The sequence below is a fragment of the Neolamprologus multifasciatus genome, chromosome 7 (genome assembly GCF_963576455.1).
Source record: "Neolamprologus multifasciatus chromosome 7, fNeoMul1.2, whole genome shotgun sequence".
Taxonomy (NCBI): domain Eukaryota; kingdom Metazoa; phylum Chordata; class Actinopteri; order Cichliformes; family Cichlidae; genus Neolamprologus; species Neolamprologus multifasciatus.
This window is the reverse complement of record NC_140445.1, coordinates 36430575-36456063: the sequence shown is the minus strand read 5'-3', so window position 1 is coordinate 36456063 and position 25489 is coordinate 36430575. Positions and strand designations below refer to the sequence as shown.

At 40.1% G+C, this 25489-nt stretch overlaps 1 protein-coding gene across 2 annotated transcripts; it reads left to right on the top strand.

Moving 5' to 3' along the window:
* Positions 1-69: 69 nt before the first annotated feature.
* Positions 70-23524, top strand: st8sia3 (ST8 alpha-N-acetyl-neuraminide alpha-2,8-sialyltransferase 3). 2 transcript variants are annotated; one of them, XM_085167344.1, is made up of 5 exons: positions 70-1112; positions 10684-10713; positions 14912-15031; positions 16295-16852; positions 19064-23524. In XM_085167344.1, exons 1-5 carry the CDS (start codon positions 859-861, stop codon positions 19344-19346), a joined length of 1245 nt encoding a protein of 414 aa, XP_085023470.1. In that variant the 5' UTR covers positions 70-858; the 3' UTR covers positions 19347-23524. The 2 variants fall into 2 exon arrangements, with proteins under 2 accessions (XP_085023470.1, XP_085023472.1); XM_085167346.1 differs by lacking the exon at positions 10684-10713 and having other exon boundaries at positions 75-1112.
* Positions 23525-25489: the final 1965 nt, after the last annotated feature.

Here is a 25489-nt window from a genome sequence, read left to right as displayed (position 1 = left end):
AACACATGAGTCACGTATTCTGTTATTTAACAAATAGCCTACTGAAAGTCTACGCAGTTGCAGACTAACACTCAGTCTAAACTGACGGCTGCTTTGTCACGAGCTGAAAACAGTGAAATGTTATCACGTGTCTGCAGATCTGCGTCTATAGACAGACCGACACATGACGCCTCAGCTGCCTCCTGTCTCCTGCTCGCTCTCTCTCCGCATCTCTGCCTCCATCAGGACACGGAGCTCCGCCTCGGATGCTACTGGAACTGTTTATCTGATTACCAGATACACGAGCTGCGCTTCCTTAAAGCGACACCCTGGCCTTAATTAATTACACTGCCAGTGAGAGAGAAAGAGAGAGAAGGAGAGGAGGAGAGAGAGACGCCGAGGATGCAGCGCCCACCTCCTCTCTGCAGGATGCCGCGAGCCGCCGCTTCATCTCCTGCCTCGAGGTTATGAAACTGTAATCTGACCCTGCACGCCAGCAGGAAGACCCCCTCCTCTTCCTCCTCCTCCCTCCTCCTCTCCATCCTGGGATACATCCACGATCAGTGCGTCACGCGGGTTTTTCTTCCGCTTTCTCTCTGCATCACGCTCAGCTGACGAAACTGGCAGCAAACGCACGTCCCTACAGCCTGCACGGCATCTATGGAAGGCGTTTTTAGGTCCGCGTGTGAGCGTCCTCTCTGCTGTGCTGGCGGCCTCCCTGTGTTTCTGCACTCCTGTTTCGCAGCCGGTACTTTTCCGCTCGCACGCAGCAGATGAAACCTCGACTCCCTGCCTCTGCGCTTCCTACCCGCGTGGGCTCTGAGACCTGCGTCAAGCGCGCCTCGTCCTCTCCGCGTCCCCGCCGTCGCCGTGCCGCTGATGCGGTGCGCCTGGGTGCTCGCTTTCTCCTCGTCCTGGCCGGTTCCTGATCCTCTGGGCCGGAGGGCCAGCCTCCTCCATCGGGGCAGGATGGTACGGCTTGTGAGCGCGCTGGGGCTCGTCATATTCAGCGTGGCGCTGCTCATCCTGTCTCTCATCAGCTATGTCTCCATCAAGAAGGACTTCCTGTTCAGCACCCCGAGATATGGACCCAACGGCGGACCCAGGATGTACATGTTCCACGCGGGGTTTCGGTGAGTCCAGGCCAGGCTGTGGACCTGCAGGTTGTTTGGATCGCAGCAGCTGAGTGTTTGCTTTTTATTTTTCCATCAGTAGGAAACCGTTTTTAGGCGCTGGTCACACTCAGGCGAAGGCCTCTCTGCTGGGTGAGGCCTGCCTGCTTTTTCATTTTTACTCAAGCTCATTTCCATAATTTACACTGAAGAATGTCCAGACATATGTGGACACCACATTCCCGTAAATAGCTTACATTGTAAATGTAAACAATGTCCACGAATTTAAAGTTGAATTAATACACTTAAACATCTTTGCACCTTAACCTTCTCACTCATTTTTGTGTCCACACACTTGAGCTTTACATGTTTCATTTCATTTTTTTCTGAGTAATGAATAACTGCAGTTTTTATGACTTCCTCTTTGGGTTCAGTAATTTAGTAAATCAGTGCATTGGGTCTTTGTCAGAGGGGAAGCATTTAAAACAGTGTAACCAAGGAGGAAGTGCTAAAATCTGCAGTTCCTCCAAAGTCAGCAGTTCCTAACTGCTGACCCCAATTCCTCAAAAGTTGTGAATCTGTGTAAAGTGTAAATAAAAAAAGAATAACATGATTTACAAATCTCATAAACACAAATCTAATCTAATGTTTAAACTGATCCAAGACTGGATAAGAAACATATTAGCTCATTTTGAATTTGATGGAAGGAACATGTCTCATGGTCATGCTTAACTCTGTAGCATCCCCTCTACTTTTAACATTGGTCTGTAACCTGGAACTGACATATGGAAAACATCCATCCATCCATCCATCCATCCATCCATCCATCCATCCAGACATGTTCCAGACATATTTTTCTCCAGCCACAGTTTCTCCTGTGGATCCTGGGGTGCTCCCCGGCCAGACGCAAAATATAATCTCTCCAGAAGGTTCTAGGACTACCCCGGGTTTTCACCCCAGTGCCCAGAAGGCATCCTATTGAGATGCCATATACCAACCTTAGCTGGTATCTTCTGACATGCAGGAGCAGCCGCTGTACTTAAGATTCTTCTGGAAGTCTGAACCTCTTACCTTTCCATCACCTGAGAATAATATCCCAAGATACTTGAACTTCCTTGCAACTCCCTTGCTTGAGGCCACTTCTCAGTTTTGGGTTTTATAAACTGCTCTCACCTTTTCTGTTTTGTCTCTTATGTGATAAGATTAATGCCACTTATGTCAGACAGCCAGCACAGGAAACAGCTGACATATCTCCCTAAAGTTGAAAAAAACAAAACAAAAACAAAACCCACATGAGATCCGTAATGAATATATTTATATAACTGAAAAGAGAACATCTATCTCTACGTGAAAGAACAGGAGCATGACTTCCTCTCTCTTCTGTTAAATTTCCAGGAAGTCAAGGCTACAGTTTCTAGCACCTGCAGCATGCTCTTCCTCCAAAATCTAAAATTATTTTCACTACAGATGTTGCTACAGATTAAATTTATAGCCTCCCGGTTTCCCCGTCTTCATTCTAAGGTCAACTAAACTAAGAAAAGCCGAAACGGGGTCCACAGGCCCACACAGCGTGGTACATCCTGTTTACTGCTAATGCTACTCCTGTACTTGCAAGTGCAGGTAGGACTTCTGTATCACCCCCTGAGTAGGTGAAAACAGATGATGGTGGCAATTTGATCAAAACACTGCAGAGTTGGTTCAGCTTAACATTTTCTATCAAAGTGTCCGTTTGTTATTGATCAATTTGCAGTTAATACACCGTAGAATGACACTGACTGCTTCCTAACTCATCACTGGTGGAAGGCGTCCCCCCCCCCCCCCCCCCCCCCCACTGAATAAGGAGACAGCTTTGTCCTAATAAACCGATCTAAATGCGGTACATGTCAGTGTGTTTTCCAGTCAGTGTGAGTGTGTGTCAGCCTGAAGAAAAACAGGGCATCTGTCACTTAATCCCACAGCTGTGAACTAGATCAGCGCTTCTCACTCTCATTTACTTTTATAAGTTTTATTCTAATGAAGGAAGACGTACGTTTTGCTCTTATAAAACAAAACCCATTTTGCCATCAGCCACTTATTACACCCAATCAACTACATGTTAATGCAAATATCTAAATCAGCCAGCTACGTGTCAGCAAGATGACCTGCTGAAATCCAAACCAAGCATCAGAATGGTGAAGAAAGGTCATAAAGTGACTTTGAATGTGGTATGGTTTTTGTGTTGTCAGACAGGCTGGTCTGAGTATTTTAGAAAGTTCTGATCTGCTGGGATTTAACTGCACAACCATCTCTAGGGTCTACAGAGAATGGTTTGAAAAAGAGAAAATATCCAGAGAGTGGCAGTTCTCTGGGTGAAAATACCTTGTTAATGCCAGCAGCAGAAGACAGGGTGTCACTCCTCTCAAATAATAAGAAGAATCTGAGGCTACAATTTGCACAGAATGTTAGAAAAACATTGACTTGTCTGATTAGTTTGGATTCTGTTGTGGTGTCTGGATGAAACGGTCAGAATTTAGTGTAAACAACGTGAAAACATGGATCCGACCTGTCTCTGATCAATGGTTCAGACTGATGGTGGTGATAGTAGTGGTGGAATAGTGTTGTGGATATTTTCTTGCCACACTTAGAGCCCCTCAGTATGAACTGATCATTATTTAAACGCCACAGTCCACCTGAGTATTGTTGTTTATCATGACCATCCCTTTGTAAGTACAATGTACCATCTTCTGATGGCTGCTTCCAGCAGGATAACGCAAAATGTCACAAAGCTCATTTGTGCTGCAAAGAATTAAAGCAGTTCTGAAGGTAAAGGGGTGTCCAAACTACAATATCAAGGTGTACCTAATAACAAGTGTATATTCCCAGTGTTTACGCAGGACTTCTGGCTAATATATGAACCAAAGACATCAGCGGGTTCATCATAAGTGGTTTATTTAGTCATCAGTCATTTAGACACACTCAGATTACAAAGTTCTCTGAGATCTGACCTCATCTGTCTCCAATTTCCAGGTTTTATACTAATTCTACGCCAGTAATGTGTTCATTGTATAAAAGTGGCAAAATTGATGTAAATCCTCATACAAGCCAGTATTACAGCTACTGTCAGGTTTGTCTTTAAAACATTATTCCTCATAAAGACTGATTATAAACATTAAGGATTAGCTTGAGTTACATTTACTGCAGGAACTTACAGTCTAAATACAATGTAAAGTGCATTTCCACAACATTAATTCCATCAGTACAACAACATGTCATCAGTCATGTCACACTCGCTGCTCTGTAGCTTCCAAATTATCTCTCCTCTTCAGTGTTAAGCTGATCTTCCTACAGATGTTTCACATTCAGTAAGGGGGGTGGGGAGTATTTTGTGAGCCGCTGGAAAGTTTTTAAAGTGAAACATCTGTGCAGAAAGTAAAACATCCTAATAAATAAGCTGTCTCCCTACGGTGGCCCCTAGAGACAAAGCATGTGCAAACTCCAAAACACGTACAAAATCCAAAACACATGCAAAATCCAAAACACGTACAAAATCCAAAACACGTGCAAACTCCAAAACACATGCAAACTCCAAAACACATGCAAAATCCAAAACACATGCAAACTCCAAAACACATGCAAACTCCAAATCACAACGGAAGTGCTCCAGGACGCTAGGGTCAGTGTTGAGCTCGATTTGCAAAATAAACAGCAAGTTTGTTGCAAACACATGAGCTGTATGGGACGGTCTAGTCTCCGTGGCACTTCCCAGGTTGCCTAGCAACCACGATACTAACCGCTGGAAACGTGTCATACAACTTTGTTTGACAGAAATGAAGGAGAACATATTTTTTTTTCATTTGTTTGTTTGTTTCTACAAGAGCTTTGTGTGATTTGATAAGTATCTGAGGTTGAGACCACAGGACAGTAAAACATGATTGTTGGGCTTCATTTCTGTACTGAACAGTCATTTAAGATTAGTTAGTAAATAACAATTAGCTAATGTTGTTCATGAGACTAAAGTCATATCACTTTGGTAATGTAAATGTAATATGGCCAATATTATAGTTATTATATTAGTCATTATTAGCTATTACAGCAGTGAACATAAACTCTGAGTCAAATACTGAGCTTCAGTACAGATTCAAGTTGCAGTTATTTACATGTCTTATCACCTTAAATCTTCACTCAAAGACAAGTATATAGGAATGACTGCCAAATTTATTTGCCACTGAAGCAGAAGGATGGCATCTGAATAAAACCTTTCTTGACATGCCTAGATGACATTAAAGCTTGGTTGGCTCTAAACTTTTTAAATGTGAATGAAAAGAAAACAGATTTGTTGGTGTTTGGACCCAGTGGCCCCCGTGAGTCCTCTTCTTTTGATTTGGAACCCCTGGAAGTTTATTTTAAACCTGTTGTTACTGCCCTTGGTTTTAAGTTGGACCAGTCCAGTTTTTATCATTTAAGGCGACTGGCAAGAGTGAAATCTTTTCTTTCTAGGCAGCACTTTGAAACTGTGATCCATGCTTTTATTTCTTCCCCTGTGGACTACTGTAATGCACTTTATGTGGGGGTCAGTCAGTGGTTACTCTGACGTCTGCAGCTGGTTCAAAATGTATATTGACAGTGCATATATAGGTGTATCATATATATATCATATATAAGTTCCTTCAGTATGTTGGCATTACTAAATTTGGCTCAATGCTTACATATATTTATAAAAAGAAAATGTACAAGCTGTGATAACTGTTTCTGATAAAAATGAAGAGTAGACTGATATATTAAATATTCCTTTATTGGGTGAGAAAATCAAACCATGTCATAACTGCTTTAAGTCATACAGAATAGATATCAGAGCCTTAAACTGGCTGACTTCTGCTAAATGGGTCAAACTGGGCAGAAAGTCTACAAACACATAACATCCTTATAGAATATGATGTAACACTATAGATCAACTTACCTCAGAATATATAAAGCATATAAACAATTACAGCAATATGATGCAACAAACACAGCAGTACTACTAATCCAAAATACTCAAAGCTTCATAGAACTGAAACAAACAATTATTTTTAGCTCCATTCAGCTGCTGATACATACTTTACTTTTCTGAACATTAAACTTGTTGCTGCCTTTCATAGTGTGTAACTTGAAGGCCCTGAGTACTTTCTCCCACACTGCAAACACTGGAATGATAAAATTATTTGAACATTACCTAATAAGACTGATTCAGGACAGACAATTAGTTATGTTAAACTTTCCTAGCAGTCCTTCACAAACAGGGAACAGTCTGTCTATTCTCTCCATCTGTCAGCTGCTGCTGGCTCTTCCTCCTCCTCTTCCTCACACACTGCTGAGTTTGTCCTGGTGGATCATCAGGGGTGCAAAGCCTCACAGATGATGTGCAGCAGTGGGTCCCTCAGTCTGTCCTCACTCTGGACACTTGCAGGTGTCACACATGGAAATGAAATGTGTGATAAGCTGCAGGATTCAAACACAAGTGTAACTTATAAATACATGTTCATACTTTTATTACACAATCAGAGAGAAAGAAAAAGAGAGAGAGTGCAGGACAGACAGACAGGTGACAGTCTCAGGTGTATACACTGCTGCAAAACAGCACAAAAGAAGGAGGATTGTGTTATTACGAAACAAGAAGAGTTCCCAGATGGTACAGTGGACACATGTGTGACTCCTGTGATTAAAGCATCTTTCTTTCAGCTTAACGAGTGAACCGTCAGCTCGTTCAAACACAGCTAACATTAACAGTGCAGTGAATCCTGCTTGTGCTGTGATATTCAGGACTGCAAACTGAGCAGCATCACTGACTTTCAGCCTGTTGTGTTTGTGGATATATGACTGACTTTAATTATCCATAAAATCATCACATTCTCTGTAAGATTAAAGTCAACTATTGAACGGCGTATATTTTGAAGTAAAGGCTTTAAAACCAAGTTAGTACAAACATCGCTAATGTCACATAACTTTCCTGACATGTGGCCAACAGTAATGTTTTAATGTTCTTCATTATAAAAACATTTGCGCATAAATAAGTGACATAATATTCAGTACTTACTTAAAGTTTATTCTTCGTCCGCTCCGCTTCCGCCTTTTTTTTTTCGGCAAAATTATCCCCACCACCGCCGCGCTATGAAGTCTGGGATATGTTGGGCCATGAAGGCTACACCGACCAATCCTTAAAATTCAGGGAAATTAAGGACGCATTTGAGGGCCGCATTTCGAGCAGCCTTTGAATTGGGACAGCCTTTGTCGTGTCGCTGTGACGTAATCGGCCTTAAAATGCGGCCTTTAAGGCTGCAGACCCCAAATCCGGTCATTGGTACTTCCTGGCTTGTGTAGTTACTAGGTAACAAAATGGTAAATGGCCTGTATTTGTATAGCGCTTTACTAGTTCCTAAGGACTCCAAAGCGCTTTACACATTCAGTCATCCACCCATTCACACACACATTCACACACTGGTGATGGCAGCTACATTGTAGCCACAGCCACTCTGGGGCGCACTGACAGAGGCGAGGCTGCCGAACACTGGCGCCACCGGGCCCTCTGACCACCACCAGTAGGCAATGGGTGAAGTGTCTTGCCCAAGGACACAACAACCGAGACTGTCCAAGCTGGGGCTCGAACCGGCAACCTTCCGATTAGAAGGCGAACTCCCAACTCTTGAGCCACAATCACCCAAAAGCTCAACACTGCCCCTAGCGTCCTGGAGCACTTCCGTTGTGTTTTGGGGTTTGCATGTGTTTTGGAGTTTGCACGTGTTTTGTATTTTGTACGTGTTTTGTATTTTGTACGTGCTTTGTCTCTAGGGGCCACCGTAGTCTCCTGTATACAGTGCTTAACACATTCATTAAACCACCAACAAATGTAAAGTTTATACCACAGATGCCCTAAATTGTCAGTAGTGGTAATAACCAAAAATCATTTTTATATTTCTGTAACCATCGATACACCTGTGTGCACAAGCTGTTAATCAAAATTATATATTTAATTCTAAAATATTATTATTGCTATCCCTGAAATTTAAAATGTACACCTAAAAATAGTAAAGCACATTATTATTATTTAATCAAGATTACAGTTTTACTTGATTACTTACTTCCTGAAAAGAAAAAAATGTTTTAGTGGTTGAATGTTATTTGTGATTAATTTGGAATTTTTCAGAGATCGGCTCAAATTTGGCCATAAAAAAAATTCTAATAATTTTTAGTTTTAAACAAGTTTTTGACATCTCTCTCTCTCTCTCTCTCTCTCTCTCTCACTCACTCACTCACTCACTCACACTCACACACACACACACACACACACACACACACACACACACACTCTGTCCAAATATTTATAGTGTTCTGTTTGAAAACTGCATTTGAAAGCACAATTTCCTTTTAGCATTACTTGATGCAAAAGTACAGAAACTTTGCTCATAAAAAAGTGAAGGGAAAAAACCTGAGATTAACTTGGGGGATGTCCCCTTCCAGGTCATCTCTTTGTGCAGCTTTACACAGCTTCCTGCATAGCTCCTTTCCAGTTTTCACCATTCATTCGTCTTAGATTTGATGATTAGAGCTAAAACTCTTCCTCCGACCCCATGAACAAAAAGTGGCCCACACAGCCCAGACCTTGGAGGTGGCCAGGTGTGCCCAGTTTTCTAAACTGGATTCCCAGCAACTTTAGCGACTTATGTTTCATGTTTTGATTGGTTCCTTAAACTTTCCTTTCAGCCTGTTGTGTGGCAGGTCTCATCTGGAGATGTGGTGTGATTTGCTTCCAATCAGTCACACTGGCGCCACCTGGGCCCAGTCTGGCAGTGCTCTAAGCCCTCAGTGTGGTTCTCCGCCCTCAGCCACCTTTTGGATGTTGTTTGGTCTTTTATTTGATTTTCTACACTACACAACATTTCATACACCATTTCTTCACTCAAGCAATCATTTATACCACTGATTGCATTGATTACACACACCAGTTAGTTTAAGTTCTTTCCTTGTTTCCTTAATTTGAAATAGTTTAATTGGCATTTGTGTGCATCCCCCTTTTTGTCCCTTTTGTTTGGGCCGGGTGGTGAGATTTCACACCAGTGCTGGAGAACAGCAAACAAAAACCTGGATGATATCGAGGACTACCACAACAGTGGCCTGGCCAGCAGTTGGTGTGGACCGGGGATGGCTGGTCAGCAGCTACTGATTGACAGACCTGATGGATAAAAATATAACTAAGAAAGAATGATAAAAAAGTCACCAAATATACAAGTGTGTGTGAAACAATGAACCACAGTATCAGTAGGTCTAATGCACTTAAAAAGGTGTTGACATTTTTCTGTCCAGTCACGCAGCAGACAGTCATTTATCTTAGAATATGAACAGAAAACATCAGGAGCTGCTTTTCACAAAGACTGATGGCAGAAATCAGTCTGAAATGGCAGAAAAAAAAGGAAGAAGAAGCAGGTTTTAGTAGGGACAGTGCAGCTGAGCTCCACAGAAATCTGTAAATCTTTGCTGTCCGACATGTTGGGTCATGTGCAATCTTCAAACAGCGCAGGTCTGATGAGGGCTCTGTAGGCCGGCCGGCCGTCCTTGGCTGATTTGATTTACAACACGAGTGCCGCATTCATTTTCCTCCCGCCTGTAATAATTTTCCCCCTCGCTTGCTGCCATCGCAGGCCAAGGTTACGTTCAGAGTGAGTTAGATGTGGAGCAGAGCAGCATTTTTAAAAGAAAGCAGTTTGTTAGTGGACAAGTTTCTTGTCATGTTGTTGCAGCGTGAGCCCTAATTTATCATCAGGAACTTGGTGATTGCTCTGATCACTGTGCAGCCATATTGGATGGAGAAGGTTTTAGTCCATGTCATGGACTTTCTGCCTGCCAATCAATTAACAAATATTACAATTCAAATGATATTAGTGATGATGATCTTTGCTGTTATATCTTAATCAGGCAGAAAATGTCACTAGTTTCTCATTGCTTTCTTTCTGAAGAGGAATGAAAGCAATGCCACAGCTTCTGAAAGTAAATCATTCTGATTAGCTGTTTTGTTAAGATATAAATAATCTCAAGGTTTCAAGCTATCTCTCAAATCACCTGCTTTGTATACAGTAACAAACATAGCTAGATGCAGGGAGCTATAGTTATGGAGCTTTTCTTTTTTTGCATAGTCTCTACATGTGATGTAATCTCAACCAAGAGCTATCTCACTCAAAACCACATGTACCAGCCTCTTAGTTGTACTCGCTGAAACATCAGAGGGTTAAAAACATCTCTCATACTCTTGGAACCGATCCATTTTGCCAATGCGGAAGTTTCTTAGAAAAAAAAAAAGTTGATTGAAAATGCCTGTTTTCACTTTCCCATTACAGTGAAAGTATTTTGTTTAAATCTGTGCTTTGTTGTGTTTGATGATTGGAGGTCTTCTTATTTTTGATACTGCTGTCACAGTTATAAATGTGCTGTTGAGCCATTTAGATGATTTGCGGTGAGTATTTGAAACGCACTATAGCCTCTGCATGCCTGGTCTCCAGCTCCAAAGTCAAGGGTGTCATTTGAAATGTCAATGAAGAACGAGTGAGTTATTTATCTTTTCTTTTTGTTTCACGCCCCTCTGCAGTGAGAGGCCACCTCGCAAACCCGACCTGAGGTGACTAAAGAGTGCTGATGCTAAAAACGAAAGGATGCAGTGCAATCCTTTCTTTTTTATATCCGGGTTTATGTCAATCACATATGTATCAAATGGGTATATGTATGTCAGTCGACTGCTGTTAAAGCTTGACCTGCCAGCCTACTTACCATCTTTCAAGTAAATCACACACACACACACACACACACACACACACACACACACACACACACACACACACATATATATATATATATAAATTAGAGGTATATTTGTATATTGTAACCTTATTCAGTTTAAGCAGAGGTTGCAAAATGATTCAGCATTTCATTGTAATCTGTGAGCATTATAATTTGAGCATACACAGCTAAATACATTCAAAAATAAGAAGTCTTACATACAAACTTACATCCTTTCCAACCTCCAGTTTGTAGAGCTTTAATGGTAAAAATTGTATTTCATGCTGATTCAGATTCAACTCCTAAACTGCAAAAAATGTCTGCAAAAATGGCAGATGCTACAGCAATGCCTGTGTTGCACAGACATAATAGAGGCCGAGCCACCAGTTCACTAGGGGAAAATGTGCATTCTCTAATTGGTGGCAAGTGACTAGGTGGCTGCAAAGAACTTTGTTATGATTGCTTTGGTTGCTAGCAGATTGTTGCCTGTAGTTTGCATGAAAGATGCCAACTTTTCTGTAAACACTTGCTAACTATTAGTGCCAATTTCTCGCATGGTATTAATAAAATATGGTGTAGTGGGATACACATTAGCCTAACATGGAAAAGGTCTCTGGTTCAAGATTAGAAGGAAACATAAATTCCTTTGGGGTTATGTCAGGAAGGGTATCTGGTTTTAAAGTCTAACAAAACAAATATGCAGAGCTACCTGCTGTGAAAATCTTGTGTTGCACTGTCTAGCTTCACTGCTGCTCAGAGAGTAGTTGGCAAGTGTTTGCAGACAGGTTGGTGTCTTCCATTCAAACTACAGGCAACCATCTGCTAGTGAAGAAAGCAGTCATAAGCTGTGTCTCAAAACATAGGCTGCATCCTTCGGAGGCCACATTTGAAGGCCGATTACGTCACAGCCAGGCAACGAAGGCTGTCCCAATTCGTCGACTGCTTCAAATACGGCCGACAAATGCGTCTTTCATTTCCCCGAATTTGAAGGATGGGTCGGGTGTGTCCTTTGTGGCCCACCATATCCCAGAATAAATAGCACGGCTCAGCCAATTTCAATTTCCAACATGGCGGCCGCTACTAAGTTTTAATATTACTCTTATTACTCTTTCTGGGTCACAAAATAAACTTTTAACATATTTTCAGGCGAGAAAGTAGCTGTGTAAACTTCAAATATCTGCTTGGTTTATCAAGACATCGCATATTTGCAAAAGTGCTTCGACGTTTTCGGAGACGTCTGTTACCCACCCGATCGATAGCTAGCTGGGGGGTTCAACGGTCACTCGATCCGGCAAGAGCAGCGGACTCCTGGCTTCATCATTTTCAGACCCTGCTGTCTTTCACTACTCAGGTTAAACATGATCTATAAGTCACTCGGATAAGTTAAAAATGTAATTTTTTTGGCTTTTTTCTGTGTTTTATTTGTTCCGGAGTAAATTGGTTTGGCTGAGATCAAAGTTATTCGATTAAATAAAACTTTATTAATCCATCGGGTGGGTTCCTCCGGGATTTTCACACAGCTGAATAAACGTCAAACAGAAAACTGATTAAACAGAAGTGTGAGACGGTCGAGAATTTACACAAGTGTCCTGTTATATTTTAGATAGCAAGGAGCAGATGGTTGAGTTTATTAAACTCCACCGAGACAGCGGTTAAGCAAATCTGAAGGCTAGACTGTCCTGTCGGTCTTCGAAGGACCCGGCTCACGTAGACTGCAAAGGCCGGGTCCTTCGAAGGATGCGGCCTACGTTTTGTGACACAGCTATATACTTTCAAAAATCTCCAGCAACTCCATGCCAACTGATCAGGGAGTGCATATTTTTCCCTAGCAACCAGTCATTACTGGCTTGCCTGGTAGGACAGTCCAAGTTACCTCTGTTGCTTTCTGGAGTGTCCTAATGCAGTCACCTGCACGAACCTGGTTCTTCATGGAGGATAAACATCAAGGACTTCAAACAGTATTTGATCAACTATTATTTGCCTATGTCATACTAGAGACCTAAAATCTTGACATTTTGAAGTTTAGTCTGTGGCAGGAAACTAGTCTTAATGACTCAGTTTTCCCAGACAGGGATTAAGCCTTGGAATAAAACTTTCCAGTGGAGACCTTCATTGAATTTTTGTTTTAGTCTAGGCTTAATTCACTATATACAAAATGTCAAGTTTTCATTGCAAAAACCCGGTGTATAGAAATTATTTTAAAATACTTACCTGATGAATCTCTTTGTTGAGTCTACTTTTTATTACAAATGTTCAGGACGATTATCATTACTGAGAAATTAAAGTTGAGGCTTCTTGCACTGCAAATAAAAATGTTCATCTTAACACGTTTGTTTTGTCATTGATGTGGAACAGTGTCTTAAAAGCATCCCAAACACAGACACAGTGAATGAAACTGTATTAGGCTGAACAGTCAATATTTCCTCAATGTCACTATGAATAACTTGTTAAGATGGACAGAGTTGATGCAACTGTTTGGCCTTATTGCTCATTTTTCCACAGAACCCCGAAGAGTCTATTCTTTGACTAAACCAGATTTGCATGCAGGAAAGAGACTGAAAGTCTGCATTTACATTGAGCTGAGTGTAAATGAATGAGCTGTTTTTCACTGCAGCTGATTTCCAAATGAACAGAATGATAGATATTTGCAAAATAGCTCTTTAAAGTCTTGCACATTTCAGTAAGTTTCTTTTGGAAGCATTTTAGCTTTGTGGAGAAAAAGACAAAATCTGATTTATGAATGGCTTCTTGGAGAGTTCCCATCTACAGTTCCTGTCTTATTTATATTTTCATGTAATACTTTTAGCCATATTGTTTTTATTACTTTTATTAAAACATCACTGTAAAGAAGTTGTGAAACCAGCTGACAATCAGACAGGTTTTTAAACAATTCAGCATTTTTGGTTCCAGGTATTTGCTCAACTAAATATCATTGAGTATTTGTGGCTGTAGCAAGAAAGGCTGGCATGCATGCTGCATGCACGAGGTGCAATCAAAAGATGCTTGGCCATGTCAGTGCAGTCCCTACTCATTAACTGGACTACTGGCCAGATTTGCATCCCATGCAACTTCATCTTTCTTACACTTTCTTAAAAATGCAAATAGAAGTGGAATGACTAAAGTTTTGACACAGTGGAAGAAATCAAGTGCTTATTGTAGAAGGAGTCATGCTGACCTTGATGGAAAGATTGTTCAAATTTGATTTTTATTGACTACCTTAGAACTTTCTGATCACACCTCGCATACTTTGTGCAAGAAGACATAACAACATAACAGTGCAAGAAGCTGCTTCTCTGGATGGGCTCCAACTCCACCGCTTTGGACTGCTGCTAGTGACTGTAATCCATGTTCTGCTCTGCAGCTTTGGTGAGCTCAGCGTAATGGCATCAGCTCCTTACCTTTTATGGATCACTGGGCAACACTCTGTAGTTGGTGGTATTGGACACTCTCTCTCCAGAACAGAACAACATTTACAGTCGCCAGCTGCAGTTCAAGGCACTTGTCGGTGTCTGAATGGTGCTGAGGACCCACCAGAGCACAAAGCTGACCAGCACGCAAGTGTTAAATGCTAGATGAAAAAAATTAAGAAATCTCAAAATACTTGGGCACTCATACCAGTATAATATGCATGTTTGAAAAAAAAAATGTCTTTAATAATTAGCTTATTCTTAAAAAACATGCCTGTTGACTTCATGTAAAGATATGCACAGGATGAATATTTCTGACACACTAAAAGTGTATTTAGTATATTTATTCTCAGACTGTTGCTGTACTATTGTACAGTTTCTAGTTTTATTCAGAAGCCACTAAGCCACAGTTTTTACTACCAAATAAAAATGTGTTTATATCCTGGCTTATTCAAAACCTGCCTGATTGCCTGACTTTTTGTTATTATGTCCATTTGATGATATTCAAAGCTGCTTAATGGTTTACCAAAAAGCTAAAATGCTTCATAAAATATTTCTAAGTGCAACTGCATGATTTACTTTTATTAAAAAGAGGACCAAGTTAATTGACATGTCTCTGCCTCCTCTGTGTAGCTCCCAGTTGGCGATGAAGTATTTGGATCCAGCTTTTACATCTCTGACCAACGCTCTCAGCGAGGACCTGCAGAACTCATCTAAATGGAGGCACAACAGCACTGCTTTTAACCAGCAGAGGTAGAACACACACACACACACACACACACACACACACACACACACACACACACACACACACACACACACACAAACTGTCTCCTGCATTGGTTTCTGATGGTCTTGAAAGCTTAACATGCTTTTAGCACTCCCAACAGCAAGTGTTAGTTGTGAAAAAGTTTGCCACATTTTTTGTGTTAGTGAAAGCTTTGGGTAGCTGTTCAGAAACACTTCACTGAATCCGAGCCCAGTATCACTTCTGTTTACTGATTGTGGACCATTTTGAAACTCTTATGGATTAGTGCAAGATATTTTTTGCTAAGTAAAAGCATGAACTTAAAATTCATCTAGTAGATTTTTCTTTGTGGATAGGGCTGCTACTGACCTATATTCTACAATACAAAAACATACAAGTCCAAGCTATGTGTAGTCATCGTGAGTCACATTAAAGTCCAGAAGTTTGATGCTAATCTAAAGAAGTTTCAAGTCTGAAGTTAGAGCATCACTTAAGTCAGTTAAGTGTTTAGTCACATTTTAAAATACAACCTCCTGCTCTAAAACTGAAGGCACTTTTCTCAACAGACTCCTAACTGTTTAGTAAAGTTTGCTATCAGCCAATGAAGATATACCTTAAACCTCTTAAGATTCTTTTTAATGGCCACCAGGGGGCAATACCTGTGGTTGCAAGAAAGATTTTTGGTCCTATAGAAGTCTGCGGGAAATTGGCCTTCTAACCTGACCTTAGTAAATAGTTTCTTGATGAGTTTATGGGCTTAGTCAAACAATAGTCTCAGATTTAGGTTACTCAAGGCAATCCTACAATCAGATCTGCCTCTTGCTTCTGACATTTGGCTTCAAAAGACAAAGATGGTCATTATGAAAACACTCAGAGCCATCAAAGCAGGACTTTGGAACTGTGGTTGACATCACGTAGCTACATCCATCTTTTATACTATCTATGGTTACCACCAATTTTCAGACCCAAATCTATTTGTGTCAAAATAGAGTTCAATGTGCCGACACAAATACAAGATACAGGGTAAGAACTCTGGTGCCAGCAAAGTGGAGGGAGGAGAGCCTTTCTTCCTGAAGATCGACTACATATCAGCTTCCAGTCCTACTGCCATCACCTTGTCTTGTTTATTTATTTTTGTCCACCTGGAACAACTCCCAGCACACTTTCACTGCACATGCTTTTGTAGTGTGCTACCTGGCTGACTTTCTCTGTGTTGTCTGTTGTAGCTAAAAAAAATCTTAACAAGGCAACATATTTCCATCTTGCAGGAAGGAGATCTCTCAGTACATCGACATACCCCACAACTTCACGCTGACTCGAGACTCAGTCCGAATTGGTCAGCTGATGCACTATGACTACTCCAGCCACAAATACGTCTTCTCCATCAGCGACAACTTTCGCTCTCTCCTCCCGGAGGTCTCACCAATCCTCAACAAGCGCTATAACGTATGTGCTGTGATTGGCAACAGCGGCATCCTCACTGGCTCACGCTGCGGTCCCCAGATTGAGAAATACGACTTTGTCTTCCGCTGCAATTTTGCTCCGACTGAGATCTTTAAAAAAGATGTTGGGCGTCGCACCAACATGACGACCTTTAACCCCAGTATCCTGGAGAAATACTATAACAACTTACTAACTGTGCAGGACAGAAATAACTTCTTCCTTAGCCTGAAGAAGCTAGATGGCGCCATTCTGTGGATCCCGGCGTTTTTCTTCCACACGTCGGCCACAGTGACGAGAACGTTGGTGGACTTTTTTGTGGAGCATAAAGGTCAGCTCAAGGTCCAGCTCGCCTGGCCTGGAAACATCATGAAATATGTCAACAAGTAAGAAAGAGCAGACTATTAAAGTACATCCAGGTGTTACATCATTAATATCTAGTACGTCATCAGTCCACATCTCCACATGTGATCACTATGTCATTAGTAGCAGTAAAACATTTTATAACTCTACTCATTAAAAATAAAGATGTATACTTAATATAAATTTGGCTGATCTCCTCTTCAGTGTCTTCTCCCTGTGCACCTCTGGACTTCTTCCAGATGAGGAATTTGCACTTATATTTGTATGTCTGTGACATACACTGTATTGTCTTCATTGTGTTATAAAAACAAAAACTCTACAACTTTAGTTTTACATTAATGAAGACTTCAAAAAGCCAAGCCGGAAGAGGAGCAGAGCTGCATAAGGAGGCAACCCTGATGGCCAAGACTGGCCAAATTAGGACTGGCCATCATTTCTGTGTGGAGTACCCTGAAGGGAATAAATGGTTAAGAAGATAGGGGGATGGTTTTAAGTCAGGAGTCTGTGTGGACAAATTTATTTCTGAATATAACCCCCCAGTGGCCGTTAGATGAACTGGAGTTTTGGCCTTTTATTTTCTGAGGTTGTAGCTGAGTTTTTACCAATTTTGTTCTAGGGTACATATTTGTGTTCACAGTAATGAGGAAACATGTTCTTCAGTCCAACAACGCAACTTATTGATGACTTTAATAGTTTTTGGACAACAGTAGGGTTGTTGGCTGATAGATTAATTTCTGGATTTTGGTCTTTAATTGATTTGTTTGACAAGGAAATCTCCATCATCAACCTGAACAGTAGGTTTACTAGATAACTTTTTTCTAAATATGTCTCGTCATTGGTAATTATTTACCTTTTACCTATGATGATACGCACATTTCATAAGGTTGTCAAAGTGACCTGTTGAAGTTCAAACTGAGCATCAGAATGTGGAAGAAAGGTGATTTATCTGATGCTGAACGTGGCATGGCTGTTGGTACCAGACGGGCTCTGAGATTTTGGAAACTGCTGATTTGTGATTTTTTTCCAAACAACCATCTCTAGGGTTTCACATTATTGATAATGTTATTAGATCAATATAGACTAAAATCTAAAGGAATGGTTCCAGTATGTTTTTGAATCTATGCCATGAAGGATTAAGGCAGTTCTGAAGGTAAAATGGGGTCCAACCCACTACTTGAATTAGTCTCTGAGTTTATTGCATAGCTCATTAAGATTAACAGCTGATCAAATTCGGTGCTTTCTGCTTGTTAAAAGTGGACATGCTCACAACTGGACTTCATTTCCACCCGGTTAGCTTGGTCGTCCCTGTCTCTTAGCATTTAAAGGCTGTAGCTATTTGTGCTTTCTCTCTGTCTGTGTTTTTAAATGTCCCTCATCCACCTCGATCCTGTTTAAAGAAACTAGTAGAAACTGGCTGACACGCGGCTGTTTTGTATTGAGCTGTATTCTATATGTCAAAAGAGGAGATTTAGGCTCCAAAGCCGGATTATAAGGAAACAGCTATTTAGTGAAAGGTATGGCACACAGCTGTAACAGTGTGTGTGGAGAGAGGGGGATTTAAGTTGGGTTCTTAGTGTTGTAGTGGCAGAATAGGGCTGCCCGTACAGTAGTCTAATCTTTACCAATCCCATTAAGGCTACCTGCTCTGGAAGAATTACCACTTTTAAGCAGCTCAGACGGCTTTCAGCGCTGTAAGGACTCTTGAAGCCGCTTTTGTTTAGGCCAGTTTGGAGAGTTTCCCCCTTTGTGATTCTGCAGAGCAAAACTGTCACATTAAAGCGTCAGCAGATTATGTCCTATCAATAGAGTCCTATTTTCAGAATTTTTGGGAATGATTTCTAGAAAAAAGCAGACAAAAGTGGACAGGATGATATTCCTTTATCTCCGTTTACTAAAATTCAGGTTTTTGCCTAAACTGTTCAAAACAAGGGGGAAATAACTAGGAACAAAAGCAGGAAGTTGATGCTAAAAAGGATCAAAACACAGCAACAACATTGCAAAAAAAGTACAAGGAACATGTCACAGATAAACTCAGTGGTTTGTTGCAAATCCTATTCTTTAATTCTAATAATTGTTTTGCATTTATTTGCCACTTAGTTATTAGGTCATAGCATTTTTCAAGTGTTTAATAGTAAAAGTGATGTAATTCACTTTAAGAGTGAATAAATAAAGTTGTGAGTGCCTGAATTATTAATTTAATCTGTGACTAGTCTCTTGTCATTCATACTCCACAGCTACTGGAAAACCAAGCAGCTGTCGCCGAAGCGCCTGAGCACAGGCATTCTGATGTACACGCTGGCTTCTTCCATGTGTGACCAGATCCACCTGTACGGTTTCTGGCCCTTTGGCTGGGACCCGAACACAGGCAAAGAGCTCCCCTACCACTACTACGACAAGAAGGGCACCAAATTCACCACCAAGTGGCAGGAGTCCCACCAGCTGCCTGCCGAGTTTAAACTCCTCTACAAGATGCACACAGAAGGACTGCTGAAGCTCTCCCTCTCCCACTGTGCTTAGGGATAAAACTGTGGCAGGTACCGTGCTCCTTCAGGCTCCGATCCAGCACTTCCACTGGCTGTAATTACAGAAAGGGTGAGACAAGCAAAGTTGGGACTCCTGCCGTTTAGTCAAAGGCAACAGCTTGACTGTAAGGCTGAGTTTGTGCAGTGGAGATCAGCCTGAGATACTAGAGCAAAGGCTCGTAATTGTGCGCTCAAGATGATCTGTGACAGCTCAATAAACAAGCAGTGTGTTAATTTTCTACTGCTCATAAATCTACAGCTGAACAGCACTGCGTTTAGTTTCATTTTACCACAGAAAGGTGGACTGTCATGCAAAAGCTGGTCTTCAGACAAGTGTCACAGTGCTGAATCGTTTAATAGCGTTTTAATTGCAATCGGTGTCTTTCACAGAACTAATGCAGACACATGCAACATAAAACAGCTCCATCCAGAAATGACAGCATGTAGGCCAATCAGATTCAAGCACATAGATCCAGGCATGGCAAAAAACATGATTTTGTGGCTGTTTTCAAAAATTGCAAAGTGCTGTCTTACGTTCGTTATATATTATACTAAACAGCTGTGTGGCGCTGGGGTTTGGTAAACCCTCAAACTCAGAGCTCTGACATTTTGGGGTTTTTATTTCTTTGGTTTCTTTGCTGTTTTTGGTCTGAAAACACCAATGCTGGGATCATCCGCATGTCAGGGACCACACTGACAAAGTCTGGAGGTTGGATGTATGCAGGGTCCTCACAATATCCTAGATTTTATTTTTGCACATTAGAGTCATATTAAGAAAAGAAGATGAAGCTTGATGAAGATGATGATGAGATCAAGTTACACAGTATTTTGCCTTTGACCAAGATACATTATCAGACTTCATATCTTTCTGTTTTCAAAACCTCTACAGTGCCACATACAAAGGAGAACAAAAGGAGGGACCAGGTTTGGCTTTCTTTGCTCCACCTGACAGCTCCAACATCATTATCAGTCTTTCCTTTTGCCATGTCTGCTGTTGTGCTATATATAAGAACGCTCAGTCTCTATATTTAGCACAGTGAAAGGTTATAGTAGATCCTACAGTAGTGCAATCGGTGCCTGGAGAAGTCTCTTTTTTGTTTATTTAAGCAGCAGGTATGATATAGTATAAACGCCCTGTGCTACAAGCACTATAGTATGAAAAAATTTATTGCATTTGTACTTCACTCTCCAAAATCGAAGTAGTATTTTTTATATTCACTTAACTCTATCTGAGTTTGTGTCCATCTGATGAATGTAAATCAATTTTTCTTTCTCCTTTTAGTCTCATTAGCTCATTCCTTATTCCCGTTTCTACCCTGCTGCTTTTATTTGTTTGTTGCGTATGAGTGGTTTGATAACCTTTGATTTCTAAAGTGAGCCTCCTGCTAATGTTAGAGCTATAAACAGAGTAAACCATGGAGTGAACGTCACTTTAAAAGATCTACTTTTAAAACAAATAACTATACGTTTCATAGGGATAGTAGGGCTGAGTGATGCTTTTGAATATCATTTAGGAAAAACAAGATAATTGGATTAAGTGTTGGAGATGGAGCCAAGACAATGAAAAGAGCTACTTTGGTCAATAAGATTTCTGTAGAAGAAGTAAGTTATGACAAGGTTTAGGAAAGGCTAGAAGCTCTGAAAGGCAGGTTGGTACAAAGCAGAGTTTGCTTTGCGGTCAAAAGCAATTCAATTCTCTCCAACTGTTTAAAATATTTAAAATTATTTATTTATTAAATTAAATAAATGCATGATTCTTGAATCAATAATCACATTAAATAATCACAATTACAAACAATCCCAAATCCCAGCTGATCTGTAAAGTTCAATCACAGACTGTATTTAAATGATGGAAATTGTGACGTCACAGTTGGTTAGTGCGGCAAGGAAGCTAATTTACCATATTAACTTTTTTTTAAAAAAAAAAATTCAGTATAACCTGAAACTGCCAACTGAGCCAAGTCATCAGAGAAGTGTTCACTTTACATGGCAAGAAAGCCAAACTGCTGAAGTTGCCCCCGACTGGCTTTTAGAAGTAATGTAGATTTAAGGTACTTCTGTATGGACCCAGAAGCTACATCCAGCTTTTTTAAATGCAGTTTAAGAGTCCAGCCCAGCTAGAAAGAAATAAAAAGACATTAACTTAAGGTGACTAATAAAAAGTTAAATTAAGATGCATCAACAAAGCTTCTTCTTCTGCTTTTACATGGAAAATAGTTCCTATTATATTTTATTCAAGTCCACTTTGATAGAAGTTGTGGCATTATAGTGTAGTGCCTCCTGGATGACCACATGGGGCCTCGCCTTCTCCCTCTGATGATGAAATTTACATCACTTGAACCTTTTAGCTGCTTGTCTTTAGCATTGTTTTGGGCCACGTACAATTCACCACTTTATGCCAGCAACAACGAGACTTTTTACACTTTCAAAAAATCAGATTGAGCCACAAAGACATTCAAGAGGAAATTAGCATTGTCAGCACCATCGACACAATGTTAAAATCCTTGTTTGCTGTTTTGTAAAATGGGCCGTGTGGCAACATTTCGTCAGTGGTGTTTAGATTTACCTTGTTACTCAGTAAAACAGTAAACCTGCCACAAGTGAATGGAAAGAGTTTAAAAATATAGTATAAGAATAAGATGTGTTTATATTTGTGTTTATTTATTAGTTTTTTAAATCATGTCTTAATTTTATTTTGTGTAAAGGGACAACACTGGTAAATGTACAGGTTGTTCATTTTAGCAGGAAGACGTGTTCCCTCTTCCATATTGTTTTTTTTTAAAGAATGACGATGATGCAAGTCCAGATATTTGACTGACCACTGGTGGGTCCATTGAGACGCTGTTATTTTGAACCTTTACTGTTAGAAAATACTAGTAAGACAATGGAGAAAGCCTGAAGTGGTTTTAACCTCAATTTATGATCAAGAATCGGTAGATTAAAGGTTGTGACTGGCACGAGACTCTGTTGCTTATCTGTTGATGTAATTGTGGAGAGTTGAGACTTTAATATTGAGAGCAAACAGCTAAATAAGATAAAGTTATTATGAAGGGTTTTTTTGTGCTTACACAACAAAGTCTTTGTTTGTCAGCTTGTTCATTGGTTTTATAAAGTATAACAAGCACAAAGATAAGACAATTAAAATATCAATTTTCTTACTGTCATTAATCCCTGTTTGTAGTTGTTACAGAAATGTGCAAATTTTTCACAATATATCCCAGGAGGCACTTTTCATTTCATGGGAAAAATCCACCATTGATGTAAAAGTTTTGGCACTCTTGGCTTTCCATACTTATTTGCATCCACATACTCAGGTTTTTGTGAACAGGTACAGTTGTACAAACTTCTTTTATCATTACTTCCCTGAATGTTTTGTGGTATGTTAATCTTTTTCTTTTTTCTTTTTTGCTGTTGCTTCTGTGTATGTGTGTTTACAAATCCATCAAATACTTTTTCATTTGTAGTTAATTAGAGATGATTTAAGACACCACATGCTACATGAGAGAAATTCCATCATAAGCATGTTTTGTTTTTAGGCACATCAAATATGAATTATAAATTTTTTTTACATGCTTTTTATCTCCAAGGGAGAGTTGTGTCTTTGTGGATTTTTAATTTTTTAAATTTTTTTTGTGTTTTGCAAAAATGAGGGAAACTGGGACTAATTTTGTAATCTGCAGCTCAATTTTTGCTGGATTGCACTTATTTTTCCTTTTAGTGTCCTAAAATTTTATTCCAGAAAGAGTAAATATGATGTTTTAGGGAATTAAAGACATAGAGATTGTCATTGTGAAGGTTATGACTTAAGCTGAGTTTTACAAGATGTTCTCATGTTTTATTTTTGTCTTTTTTCTTCTTTCTTTTGTCATCTTATATTTTTGTAGTGTAAAATAATAGTAAAATATCAGGTAACAGCTTTTACAGAATGTATTTTTTCGCATTGTGAATGAAACTGAGGCCGGCTCCATTCACGTCCATGTCTTCAGAGACCAATGGAGGAAGATTCGTGCAGGAATAACATAAACTAGAACCACTTTTAGATATCATAAACAATATGCTGTAGATTTAATAATAAGTTTAAGTCATCCAGTACTTGAAAGAAACTATATCTACTCTGTATTTATTTCATTATTTAGTCATTAAATGAATTAAATGATCAGTTTGACAATGTGAGTGGTGTCTTCTTCTCCTTTGTTTGTTAAAAAGATGAAAACATCTTTTTCCTTCCTTAGTCAGCACAAACTGAAATCATCCTAAAGCTGGAAGCTGCTGACTGTGGTGGGAATAATAATCTTGGTCAGAAAATGTACAACGTTATCAGCAGTAAACACTGATTTGTCCACGTCGCACAGAGTAAAACCCGCTCAGTGACCTTTAATCTACACGAGGGAGGACACGGAGGTCCGTGTGCCATCACATGTCGACACGTCTAACGCACATCATTGCCTTCCAGTGAAATTTTTATAACTGTTATGCAAAACAGGGCAACAAATGGAGATGCAGTGGATAGCTTTGTTGCCTCCCAGCAGGAATATCCTGGGCCTGGGATTTTGGAAGTTCTTCATTCTGTCTGCTTCCCTCCACAGTTCGGAGATATCCATGCTAGGTTAATGGGTGATTCTAAATCTCTCTTTTAGCCCTGCACCAGACCGGCAACGTGTCCAGGGTCCATCGTTTGCCTTATGACAGCTTTGATAGGCTTCAGTCTCACTGCTACTTTGAATCAGATGAGTGATAGAAAGTGAATGAGTGGATGGATACAAAGCCCTTCACCAACTTACCTCTGCTTAAACAACAAAACTGCAACTCATTCCAGCAGCTCGTGTCTCTGATCCAGAGTTATTACAATTTTATCATTTTGTTTTTCTAATTGTTTTTTGTTGTTGTTGCTGTGTATCTACACAGAGTTTATGTGGCACATGCTTTATATTTAACATAGAAGCCAAATAGAAATATCTGATATAATGAATATTTGATTTAATGATAAAAAAGCGTATTCAGTCGCTCAGACATTGAGAAAGTCCACTTCACTCGGCCGCTGTGAGTGCTCTACCTGTCAAAGTGCAATCAAATCACTGATTAAAGCTTAATTAGACAATACTCTTTGTTTCTGGACTGTTTTCAAAGTGCACTGCGATGGTGACTGAACTGTGCACAAATCCTTGTCTTGTTCATGGGTACCTGAATAGTTTTGAAGCCTGCCTGTATCTCATACATCAGCCCAGGTCTGGAATAACTAAAAAGTCTCTTTTGACAGTCTGTCCCACGAAATGCATAAACAGTACAAGAAAACAAAAGATGCAAAAGCCTCATATTTAAGTTAATGTATGTATATATTTGAGGCTGTATGTTTACTTGTGACCCTGTGTGGATTACAGAAAAACCCAAATAAATCCAAATTGTGCATCCAAATCTTGTTTTTTAAAGTCATTGAAGGTGTATGCTGTGCAATCATTCCACTCGGGCAAAAGACATGAGATTCATACTCAAAATGAGGTTAGGTGTACTTACAGGATTGTGAGTTACAAAGCCCAACCTAAAGTCAGGCGCACAGTTTCTTGTGAAGGCTATACAGGCCTCTTTCATCTACTAAACAGAAGGGAAGTAGTTTAATTCCTGCAATCCCCATTTTGAAGTGTCCTTGAGCAACATCCTAAACCCTAAATTGGCTTGATCATTGATTGGTGTGTTTAAAAGTGTTTAAAGACATTGAAAAATAAAGTGCTGTGTGAATGAATCAGTCTGCAAAAGTCCACAGTAGGAGCAGAGAACTGCTGTACAGCGTATCCCTCTGTCCCTAGAAAGTCCAAGTGAAATGTCTTCTTCCAAAATGTCCTGTACTTCAGGAGTGTCCTCATTTCTAAAGATATAAATTTGATGAAAGTTACTTAAAATATCATCTCATTTGCAGGATCCGATGTTTTCAAAGTGTTGTCATTTTATTGGTCTAAAATGCACACAGCACTAACAGTTCAAAGGCAAACACACAATGCAAACAGAAGTGATACGAGACTGGGACGCCCTGCAGGCCGATACTCTGTGAACAGCAGAGGTCAAAGGTTGTCGAGTGTCTTTAGAACGACTGCAAAGCTGCTGAGAGGACGCTCAGAAAACAGCCGGATTTTAAAAGCTCTGCTT

What these genes read in the sequence shown, in the direction of transcription:
- st8sia3 (XM_085167344.1), top strand. Translation starts at nt 859, where the DNA reads ATGCGGTGCGCCTGGGTGCTCGCTTTCTCCTCGTCCTGGCCGGTTCCT. An exon ending in ACTGCTTTTAACCAGCAGAG is followed by an intron (nt 15,032 to 16,294) that starts GTAGAACACACA and finishes TCCATCTTGCAG; the next exon opens with GAAGGAGATCTCTCAGTACA. An exon ending in ATCATGAAATATGTCAACAA is followed by an intron (nt 16,853 to 19,063) that starts GTAAGAAAGAGC and finishes CATACTCCACAG; the next exon opens with CTACTGGAAAACCAAGCAGC.